This window comes from Python bivittatus, unplaced genomic scaffold, assembly GCF_059951505.1.
Source record: "Python bivittatus isolate LINGU-HERP-01145 unplaced genomic scaffold, Pbiv_v1 ctg000320_np1212, whole genome shotgun sequence".
NCBI classification, from domain to species: Eukaryota; Metazoa; Chordata; class Lepidosauria; order Squamata; family Pythonidae; genus Python; species Python bivittatus.
In genome coordinates this window covers 14691429-14703608 of record NW_028277052.1, presented here as the reverse complement: position 1 = coordinate 14703608, position 12180 = coordinate 14691429, and the positions used below count along the sequence as shown (strand labels likewise).

General features: G+C 42.1%; 1 protein-coding gene across 1 annotated transcript in view; it reads left to right on the top strand.

Moving 5' to 3' along the window:
• The first annotated feature begins 2376 nt into the window (after positions 1 to 2376).
• LOC103064613 (G protein-coupled receptor kinase 5-like) overlaps positions 2377 to 12180 on the top strand; it is a 71575-nt gene continuing 61771 nt past the window's right edge. The window contains exon 1 of the mRNA XM_007432849.3: positions 2377 to 3206. Within this exon, the coding sequence (XP_007432911.1) occupies positions 3155 to 3206 (52 nt within the window). The 5' untranslated portion in view covers positions 2377 to 3154. The remainder of the gene's footprint in view (positions 3207 to 12180) is intronic.

The window sequence follows — 12180 nt, the reverse complement described above, 5'->3', positions numbered from 1 at the left end:
GCCTTAGGGCCCAGGCAAGATCATTTTAGTTGAAACAACGTAATGATACTATATTGGACAATTCTGTGTGCAGTGGGGCAGAAATACATCCATTTCCCCAAATCCTGGTGCTTTTTTTCCCCTAGAGGCATGTAGATTTGCAAATTATGCACTTCTTCAACTTCATTTACTGCTCTGCTTCTCAAAGGAGTAAAACTCTGCCCCCCCCCCATGCCTCCTTGTCATTTCAAATTAGTAGGAGCAGTGTGTTGGGGTGGGGGGAGAGTTCCTTTGTATTACTATCATTGTATTCAAGGGTTTCTGGGTGAGTTGATAAAAAGATGATAGCTCTGATTGCACAAGCAGCTCACTCATTAACCATGGTTTACTCCTTTTAACTCTTAAGGGCCCATTGAACCATCAACCCCTCACATGGGTGAGGTTTGTACAGCATGCTAAACAGGCTAGAATGTTTGGCTAGGTTGAGATTCAGCCTATTGTGGGAACACAACCATGGAGAAGATTAGCACATGGAGTACATTTCTGTAGTGGGTTGAGAGAGAAGGAGCAACTCTTAGCTTGTCACCCTCCAGATGTATTTCATATAATTCCCCTATGCCGCTTAGGCAAGAATTATAAGAGCTTATATCTGAAGGGGAGGTCTGTGAGATGCCAACATGGGAATTCTGAAAAACCTATTTTATGCATGTGTGCCCCAAAGCTTGTGGCATGATCCTGGTGAGAAGCAAGTTCATAATCAAACCTTGACCTGTCCCAAATCTAGCAAGTTACTCTCAATTCATTCCTCACAGGTTGACCTATTGCTCAAGACCTCACTGGTATCTAACCAGGGAACAACATACTTTGATAGCATTGTAGGAGGAGAGCTGTGTTAATCTATAGCAATGTTTCTCAACCACAGCAACTTTTAGCTGTGTGGACCAACTCCCAGAATTCCCCAGCCAGCCTGCTGGCTGGGGAATTCCGGGAGTTGAAGTCCACACGGCTTAAAGTTGCTGTGGTTGAGAAACACTGATCTCCGGTAGTGAAAAATTAGGAGCCTAGTAGTGCCTTTTCTGACTCATCACATTTTATTAACAGGCGTCAGCTTTTATGAGCTGCAGTTGACTTCACAATGCATAGAGTGATGAGACTGATACAGGATTGAAATTGGGAGGGGTGGGGAAGCAACAGCACTCCTCGTGAGGTTGCCTATATTGTGTCCCTAGTTCAGGGCTGGAGCAGGCATCATTCATCTGTAGCCACACTATGTAGCATTTTCCTCTTTATTCTGATGTTGTCCACTAGCAGTTTCAAGGTGTAGGAGAACTATTAGGCTTTGCCACCCGTTATCTTGGAGAGGAATCAGGACCAACCAGCAACAGAGACAGGACAGGCGTTTCCAAGGGGGACAGGAACTTTGATGCCATTATTATTTCTACTGTCTTAGAGATGTCTTAAGGTGTGGCATTTCAGTGCAACAGTGAAGGGTCCTCAGACTTAGGTGTATAAAGCAGAAATGGGAAGACCGTTCCATGCAAAAGCGTGATTGAAATCAACATTATGGGTTGTTAGGGTGTTATGAACTTGGGGGGGGGGGTGTTTAACCAGTAGAGAGCCAACCTCTGCTTGACCATATGGCCAAGCAAAGGTTGGCTCTCTACTGGCTAAACACTCCCCTCGCCCACCAAGTTTATAACAGTCTGTAAACTAGTGGCAGAAGGCACCATGATGTTGATTTCAATCGTGCTTTTGCATGGAACGGTCGTCCCATTTCTTATCTATCTATCTGAAATGGGAAGACCGTTCTATGCAAAAGCATGATTGAAATCAATGTCATGGTGTCTTTTATATATATGTTTGTTTATATATGAATTTATATATAAATAAATTATATATATGTATGTATGTATGTACAAATTTTTTAAAAGATAAAAAAAGAACTAATGTTTAGAATAAAGAAAAGAAGAAAAAGCCAAAGCCAAAATTGCAGAAAAGAAAATTATAAAGTAGCTTCCGATTTTCTTTACAGCAGTTATAAGTATAGATGTAAATTAACTTCTTACTTACATTTTACATTTTTTCTATAGTCTTTTTTTTTTCTAATCATCAAAACCATATATATCATAATTTCCTTGCTTGCTTGCTTGTTGTTTCACGCAAAAAGTCGTTAAAGGTTTTTTTTTTTCCCGGTCAGCATTCCACTTAGATAACGTCTCTCCTCTGACTGGACCAAACTTTCCTGGGCTTTCCGGCCAAACTACATTTCCCAGGATGCACTCGAGAATCACTTTTAAAAAAAAAAGGAGGAGGTGGGACCGAGGCGATTACATAACTCTTTCGAACGTTGACACATAGGAGCCCGCCCCCGTGGCTGGCGACGTCACCAACTCGGAGCCCGGCCCTCTTGGAACGTTTTGTAGCCAGTTTGATCGCTACGGGCTCTTTCTAGTATCCATGCTATTTCCTGCTGGGACAGAAAGATTCCAGAGGTCCGTCCCTCGCTTTCCCTTCTCCGTCGGCTCCGCGTCGGCGGGAAGAACTTCCTTTCCACCCCATTCCCCCTTCGGAAAAACACGGATCGGTATTTCTTGGGCAGGGGGCGAGGAGAAGGATCGCACCCGCGAAATGCGCCTGCACATCCCCGCGGCTGAGCCTTAGGTTTTTTTTCCCCTGCCCCCTCCCCGGGCATGCTGTGCTGGGCAGGGGGCTAAGGGGGCTTTTTCTCAGCGCTGCTGACCCCCTCCGCCCGCCCCAGGCGAAGAGCTTAACCGGCGCCGGAAAGCCGTGGGTACGCTGGCGGAGGGGGGGCGAAGGAGCGCGGGTAAGAGGATTTCTCTGCCTGGATTGCGTTGCAGTTGGTATTCCAAAGGTGGGGGAGAGGATCTCGCTTCCCCCTCGCGCCCTGCCGGACCGTAGTTCAGTCCTCTGGCGAGCGACAGCGAGCGAGCGCTGGAGGGATGTGATACCTTGAGGTCTAGGATGCTGGCGGCCTCTTTTTAAAAAGCTGGAGAAAACACTAGCGTTCCGAAGACGACTGCGAGGAAACAGCTGGCTCTCCCCTCAAGCCCCTCTATTTTCTTCTCCGGCTCCCCCCTTCCCTCCCATCCTTTTTTTTTCTCTCCCTTTTCTTCTGGACCGTGCCGCACCGCAGCATCTTCCAAGCTGGAGCACCATGGAGCTGGAGAACATCGTAGCCAATACAGTTTTGCTGAAAGCCAGAGAAGGTAAGAGGGTCGGGCAGCGCAGGCGAGGCGGCGTGCGAGCTGTTGGGGAGGGAGGCACGGAGCTGGTGGCGGTTTTTCAAACGGGCATCGGACAATTTGAGGAGGGGAAGGAAAAAGTTGAGCCAGCGCATGGACTTCTGGCTAGCAGAGTCTTCATTGAGCTGCGTCCTGCAAATGGGTTAAGGGGAAGGAATTATTTATTTATTTGTTTGTTTGTTTGTTAGTCAAATTTATATAGACACCCACCTCTCGAGAAGTGAGTCTGGGCGGCATGCAATCATCAAATAAATACAATCCATCTATAAAAACAGGCATTACAAATACAAAGAAGTCAACCTTAAAAAGTCAAGATGAATTAAAACTAAAAACATATACAAACCCCAGGCAGAGAGAGGAGGAGTACATCCACTTCAGTAGTGGAGCCATTTAGACATATCAACGGTTTATGGAATCATGGCATTAAAACAAAAACAAAAAAAGCCTTGTGTTGCTACCCTGGAATTTATACCACTCTCCAATCCTGTCTTCCTGAGTTTTACTTTCATGACATTCCTGCAGGGTTGGCCACCGTTAGAGGTAGAGACTGGTCCACTGCCACGCAATGAGATTTATGACTTGCATAAACGTTTCAACCGTGATTCTCACCGATACTGACACCTCTGCAATCATAAAAGCACAGCCAGAGTGATAGATCCAGAGATGTGGGCCGCTGGTGAGCCACAGTCGTGTAGGTCTAGAACTGGGAGCAGGGAGAGGAATCATTTGTCTTTGATGGTTGGGTTGGGACCTACTTCATCTTAATCATGGATACCTTGCAAAGTTACTTTGAGGGTTCATTCCAAGGGGATATAAATGCAATGCATATTTTCGGAAATTCCAAATGGAAATACAGTAGGCTGAAAATCTTAAAGGAAGTCGCTCCGTTCCATAGGTGAGACTTTAAATGATTAACAGGATCTTAAACATACTTATTTGAAAGTACATCCTATTTAGATTAGCAGGCTTACTCCCAAGTGTATAAGAGTAACCTTAATGACAGCAGTGATGATTTTGCAGCCTTTCTATAAGCCATAAATAAAAGGGCAAGACTTCTACTCCTTGGGTCAGTCCTTCTTTCATTATTTTTTCACCCCTTTTAAATGAAGAATGGTGGAAAAAAACGTTGAATTTGCCTCTGGGTTTAAATCCCAGTTCAGTCCATTTATGCACAAAATTCTTAGCCTTTATTCTACCAGTGAGAAGGTTAATTGCCTTTTTGAAATGGTGCAAACATCAGGAAGTTAAAGGCTACAAAAGAGGTTCTCCCAATAGAAGAGAATATATGTAGCTCAGGGATGACCAGAGGAATCCTTGGTGCTCTCTGAGCTTGGTTGTTTGATTGCAGACGTTTCATTACCCGACTAGGTAACATCATCAGTCCGAGTGAGTGTCGGGTTTGCTCTCTGTTTATATACAGTAGCTCGCCCTGCCAGTGTTGGTGGGGGTGTGGTTTTCTCCTTGGTAATTCCTTGGTGGTCTCCCTGTATATAAACAGGGAGCAAACCCCACCCTCGCTCGCACTGATGATGTTACCTAGTCAGGTAATGAAATGTCTACAAGCAAACAGCCAAGCTCAGAGAGCACCAAGGACTCCACAAAATAGTTTGTGTTCTAAAATTTATTTTTACTACAAATATAAATTTTTATACTGTTGTCTAGGTTAAGTAGATATGAATAAAGAAGCTTCTTGTTCAGAAGCTGAACTAGATTCATTCCTGTGTGTAACCGAGATTGGGACGTCACATGTGTTACATATCCATGGTGTGTTAAGATATCTCTGCTTTGCGCAGATCGGTGGAGTAATGTTAAACTCTCACTTTCCCAGCGAGTCTGAAAATGCCAAATAAACAGTTGCACGCTTCAGTTCAGTATAGACAAAATACTCTGTGTGTATCTTCAACAGTGGTTGTTAGGGGGTGGGAATCTCAGATGCCATTACTACGTGTCAAGACTGCATTGCTGTTTATGTGAATGAGTAAATAACAGTGTGGCCTTTAGACAAGAAAGCCCATGCCTGTTTCTTAAAGGCTCCTGCAGTTGTTTCTCAGCAAGGTCATGAAGCATTAGGGCAAGGGGAGGAACCCCTGGGGGGCTTTTTTTGATGGGGGCAGAAAAAGCAAAGAGACCACAAGAAAACGGTGTAGGTCATTTCTAATCTAATTCAGAGGTGCCCTGGCAAGATGCTACAAAGCCAGATATGAATTTGCTCTAAAAATTACCCTTCTGGATGAGTTGATGGGGCCGTTAGGCCTTCTCAAGAGAAATCAGGAACTCCTCTTCAGCTCCATTTCTGGTCCTACGAGAGGATGAGAAAAGATTTCTCGGGTTGCTTGAATGAATGGAACACAGGAAGACGCAATTCAGTGATGGAATGCTGTTGTCCTCACATACCCTTTTCTTTTAAAAACAAAATGCACACACACAGTTGCTGAATTCCTAAGCTTTTGGTAATTGTATAAATTTTGTAAATGAGCCTGATGGGTTTTGTTGAGAGTGCCTGGTTACAGCCCTTCAGAACAAGGGATGTTTCTCCCCACTTCTTCCCCTAGAAAGCCACAATGTCATCCGCATGTTGATAATATGGAAAGAGGTAGCAGCTCCAGTGAAGCTCAGAGCTGAATGAAACGCGTCAGTGGGGAAAGTTTTTTTTTTCCTCTCCTTCTTGCAACTAGCCTGTATAATGCTATTTTTAAGAAAATGATAAAAAGTGAACATACACCAAAACAATTTTAGCAAAAGAACAAAGGGAAAAAATGGTCTTGTTAGAAAACCTCCTTTCATCTGTTTTAGTTCAGGGTGGGCAACTTTGATGCCAACGTCATCAGCAACATTTTTGGAGGGGCAGAGAGGTGGTGCTGTGTGGATTTGATTGTTTCTTTAGCTTTTTTTTCCCCCTGGACTTTGCAGCTGTTGTTTTTTTTCTTTGAAGCTGTTGCGTTAAGTTTCTTTTATTTATTTAGGAATATTTGCATGTTTCCTGCCTCCAAATAGAAGAATCTGTGGAGGCATATTTGGCTTTGGGGTTCAGGTTGCTTACCTCTGTTCTTATTCAACCCTGGTAGATTTTCAGATGGAAATTGTCCCCAGCTCCGAATTTAAATCTGATGTTTTCTTCATAGAAGTGATATATGGTCCTTCTCATAACTGTGCTCCAATTATTGACTCCAACCTGTATTCTGGAATCTTGATCCATGTCCCTTAATCAAACAAGTGGATTCTATTGTTCTGCGGACGTTTCAAGGCGTAACCGATTTTCCTTTGAGCAGAATCTTCCGTGCTTAAAACAGCATGTGGACTGCATATCTGCAAGACGCATGCTGTTTCAAGCATGTCTGTTAAGGGCATTTAAAACAATGTGGCTGTTTGTCTGAATATACCTTGGCTGAGAGCATACTGTGCACGCTCTAAAATGTTTCAGAATAAAATGAAGGGAACAACGATTACAATATGTGCAATTCCATAAATTACGAACTGGTTACAATCATCTTCAATTTTCCCTAGCCATTTTTGGTCTGGCTAGGAAGGAAAAAGCTCTCTTATGACTACTAGATATACATGGGGGAAAGTCAGGATTTTTAAAATCATGATTTGAACAAGCCAGATCAGCAATGTTTTGGGGCTGTTGTCAGTTTGCTTACAATTTCTTTTTAGCTGCGGTTGTTGTGCACTTCTGTGAATTGGAAGGGGGCTTGGGCAGAGCCCAGAAGCAAATCCACAATAAACCAGCATTTCTAATTCAGCTGTAATTACAGGCCATGCTAAAACAAGCCATGATCTTCAATTCATAGAGTTAAATTATGACTTGTGGCCTAAAAGTTCCAGTGAACCCCAATAAAGCAAAACAAACCCTAGCTTAGTGTTATGTGTGTGAATCAGGCAATGGTTACCTTAGTGTGGATGGAACTAGCCCCTCAAGAAGGCAAGGAAAGTCAGCTCTGGCACAGAATATGTTGGGGATCTAAACTATTGTTTCCCAATGGCCATGTGGTCTAGGGAATTCTGCAAGTTGAAGTCCACACATCTGGAAGATGCCTAGGTTGATCTGATCTAGACCACCATTCTCTAGTGCGATGACTTCTAGATTTCTGGACTATGATTTCCACCAGCCCCAGATAGTACTGTCCATTGGCAATAATCCAGGCCATCTGGGGGGAAATCATGTTTTTGACAAGAGGATGTAGATCTTTCCTAGCGTACTTACATGCTGAAAGCCAATCTTGATGAAAACCTATGTTGCCTTATGAATGAAGGGATCCATCTGGTTTGGTCCTTGCCTAAGTTTAAATTTAACTTAAGAGAGCTGTTGGGGTGTAATGGATAGTGTTGGACTTTGTTCAGGAAAAATCAAATTCAGATTACCACGAAATAATGACTATATCTGGGTGACACTGGGCTGTCTCTCAAGGGATCTTACTTCATAGGAGGATATCAAGGATAATTGCAGGGGGGGGGGATATCCCAAATCTTGCATAATTTCCTAATCACCTAAACGATGGAGGGAAATGTAGAAGGAAATGCCTATGGTGGCCTTAATGGGTAGATACAGTCAGAATCTTTTTTTAAAAAAAAAATCTTATAAAAGGTCTGGCTTTAAGATGGAATTTTTTTACACAGTGAAAATTGCCTAAGCAAATGGAAACTAACTTTTAAAAAAAATCTAAAAGGTATATGCGTATGTGTTTTCCTAATGAGAACCATGCATTGCTGGAATTGAACATGGAATGCTATGAACGCTTTTTCTAGATGGGTTCTAATACTACTGGGGAACTTAGGAATTCTTTAGTTTGAAGTGGCTACTACCATTGTAAGCACAGAAGGAATTTCTCTGGTAATCTCTTCAATTTCCAGAAAGTTTTCCTCTCCTGCACAAGAGGCTTCTGTTTTTCTACCTCAGTCAGAGGTTGCTTTAGAATCTCCTAAAATGTGTCTTCTCTGACTCTTTCCAGCCTGCGTTCCTCTTTGCATTTCTCTCTGAGGCTTTTCTTTCTGTCTCCGATGCTCTCCAAAGCTCTTTTGGGAGACAGAATCCAAAGCTGCCCTAAAATCTGGGGCATTTTAGAGCTAGCTGGCTGGATTCTAAAAAGGGTTGCATTTTTGTTTGTTTTTTGATTTGAAACAGCGCATAGGACATTTATTACTTTTCGGCGTGACTCTTTCTTCTAAGGCAGTTTTTCAGACTCGCCATTTGCTTGTTCCCCCAATGTAGCCCAGTTGGTTATCGTGCACTGCTCCATTAATCAGTTAATTGGTCGGGTTAATTGATTAAAGGCCTTTATGCACAAGTAAAGAAATAATAATAATAATAATAATAATAATAATAATAATAATAATAATAATAATAATAAAAAGAAAACGATTTTCCTGGTTGGAACGGTAGCTGATTTTAAGCCGTGATGTTACTTTTAGTGTAATGTAAAATGTGCAGCTGGGATACCCATTTTAAAACTCCAGTCCTTTCCTTATTTGGGAGAAACTGCACAGGACGCTAAATATCCAGGTTAGAGAGAAGGGGGGATATTTTTGAAATGGAAATGCAAAGATAAAATTGTCATCAGTTCTTGGTTAACTCTTGGTAATCGCATCCATTCACTGTTCTGATCAGAGTTGTGGAAGTGGTTTGCCATTACCTTCTCCCAAGATAATTTTTCTTCAGTCCCTCTGTCTAGCTAACAGCCCTACAATTCTCAGGTTATCTCTCAGACAAGTACTGAATGGGGCTAACCCTGCTTAGCTTTTCAAGATCAGCCAGGACGGGCTAGATGCTGCTAAAACAACAGAAGCCTTGAAAAGTGCTTTTATCCATCTAAAAACCAAATGATCAGTAAACTAAAGCTTGTTCACTTCAGAAGTGAAGGATTTATAAACCCATTTACAGAGCCATAGCTACACCAGGGTAGAGGAATTGTATTTTTCACTAGACCAGGAAGTCCATCACCTAGACTTGGGTACAAAATAGTAGGCAGATGTAAAATTACTGACCATCTGCTCAGTAGTTCTGCCCTTATATGCTCAAAATTTTGCTCCTCTTTTTTTCTCACAAGCTTTCTTAAACAAACAAAAAATGCTTTTTTCCCTGATATTGTTCTCCAGTCACTGAACGTCAGACACCATGACCCATCTACTTCAGAATATTCTGGCTCCTTCCCAGAAGGACTTGATTTAGCATCTGTCCATCTGTAATCAGGTCATCTTCAGCCTCTTCTGACCCAAAAACCATATTTAATCTCAAATTGAGTAGGGAATAGTTAGAATTGTCTGCAAAGGGTAGTTTTGAGGGGCAGAAAGGAGATGACCTGTTTTCTCAGAATAACTTCTTTGGTAAAATTAATGTAAATATATTTGTTGCCAGATTAGGGTCTAAAAAGTCCCACAGGAAAAGTTTCATCATGCTGTCTTCCATGGAATTTAACTGATGTCAGGGAAGCCACACAGAGATAATAGCATACACGCTTCCGTAGTTCACAGATTCCTTGCTTTTGGGTGAAATTATAGCATTATATTCTAGTGGCCTGCCTTCCTTCCTTCCTTCCTTCCTTCCTTCCTTCCTAGAACCTCTCTCTGCCTACCATCCCTAATTCCAGATTTGTGGAATTAAGGAAGATAAAATGAATTATCAACACGAGTGAATCCTAAAGTTTGAATAGGTCTTTCCACTCTTCAATGTGCATCTTGACATAAATCTAGCCTAAATTCAGAGAATTAGTTTCTGCAGAGAGTTAAGGCAACTTTGAAGGTTTTTTTACAGGTTTGGTGAACTGCAACTGTGTACTCCATTTGGCCACGTGTGAATGAAAGAACTTAGGCTGAGGTTTTCCAAGGAATGATTTTAAATAGCCCCCCCCTATTTTTTTAAAAAAAATCATGTCCCATCTACTTGGAGGTAACAGACAGAGACCTCTGTCTCCAGTCAGGCTCCATTGTGAAAGAAAATCATATGGGTGGCATAAGATTTTTGGGTGTGCATCTTTGCCATTCGGGTAAGGGAACATGGTACTGCAGTGACAAAAAGGAGATTGAGGTTGATCTGGATTTGTTTCATCACAGAGGAAATGGACTACATATAGTTTCATTTGGCTTTTCAATGTCTTCACAATAAACAGGCACTTGAAGGGTTTCCTTTCATGACTCCCTTCTTATTCATTGTGGTGTGGGGCATTGCCTTCCTGCTCTTGGCTTCCAAGGTGACCAGGAACTACGCAACCCTTGAAGTGGTCTGGTAAAATGTATGGGCAACAGTGAAAACAATAGTAAAAGCAACGGTGGACCAAATAACAGTGCAAAGGAATCCAGAATGAAGTGAATGAATAATAAGCGAAGAAGGTAATTAGTAAAGAAATGTATATGTATAGATTTTACGCACACCTAATCTAGGCATGTGCAACTTTTATACTGTTGATTACCTGAATGAGTAATGCTGAACCTTAGCTTAGCTTTAATCTAGAGCAGTGTTTCTCAACCTCGGCAACTTTAAGATGTGTGGATTTCAAATCCCAGAATTCCCCAGCTGCTGGGGATTTGAAATCCACACATCTTAAAGTTGCCGAGGTTGAGAAACACTGCTCTACAGGAATGGTAGGCAACTTGAAGTCCAGGACAGCATGCCTCTTCTTAAAATCCCAGGGGTTCCTTCTAGTACCTCTCTAGAAACAGCTGCTAAATTATAATTGCTTATGTGACTGAGGGGAAATTAATAAATGTATGGGGAAATTATAATTGCATATTTAATTCATTGATTTGAATGTAAATCCAGTAAGAACGAAGTAGGTTTTGTCTCGGTCTTATCCATTTGTTGCTGTGCAGCCTCTAGCACACCCTATTAAAAGATCAAGCACAAACATTGGCCTGAAAACACTGTGTTCCCTGCAGTTAGAGCCACCTTTTCCCACTTGGATACCAGATATGGGCTTTACCTGTCAGAATGCTGGGCAACAGCCCTGCTGATTGGGCAGTTGAAGTTCACACATCTGGTGGGCACCCAGGTTGACAGTGGAGCACTTAAGCTTTCTTTCTTCAGTGAAGGCACAAAGGACTCTTGGCTCTGTACTGTGTCCTTTGCTTTCTCCCTACCTCCCCATCTAATTTGCAATATCAGTTGAAAGTGGGGAACCATCGTGGGTTGAAATGAATCATCTACAAAACATGGTTTATGTAGTTGGCTCATTTCAGCCAAATGGAATTAAGGTGACTCACAGAATTGGGTTCAAACATAATGATCTATACATCAGCCTTTCCCTATCTGGATGCCTTCCAGATGTGCAGGCTTCAAGTTCCAGACTGGGTAGCCAGCCTAGATGTTGCTGAGAACTTTGAGAGTTGAAGTCAACACAAGTAGAGGCACCTAGATTGTGAAAGGCTGGTATATATGTCAGGGGTCCCTAGCCTCTGAGTGTGGGTCTAAACAAAGACTCTGTTCAGATCCTTCAGGATTTCCTTTCTGTTCATATTTCTGCATGCCAAAGTTTTCTAGTCCACATGATTTACTCTAATTATAGAGTTTGTTAAGTGAGAGAGAGAGATTGTGTATCAACTTCCTGCTTGGTCTTTCACAATTCTAATGTTTTGTAAGTCCAGCTCCATGGGTTTGATGAGAATATACATTTTAGAATCAACTGAAAACTCTCTTGCCCACCGCTCCTTTTTAAAAAAAATAAGCCTCTAAATGTAGTGATGTTAAAATGAGGGGATGGATTAGTCTGTCTACAGACACAATTTCCTTTTGTGAATCTTCATGTCGGTTTTGGCTGAACTACATGTTCTATTAAAAATGTGTCTATGGGGCGGGGGATTATCAGCACTGTGTGAAAAAGAAGGTTCATGTTTCCTGCTGTGATGCTGATTAAAAAAAACATGTCCCCCAAGATGGTTTTTCCCCACCAGAAGGAAGCTGCTGTTGGTGTGAATATCACATGGGAGAGAATTGAATTGAATCTGCCTG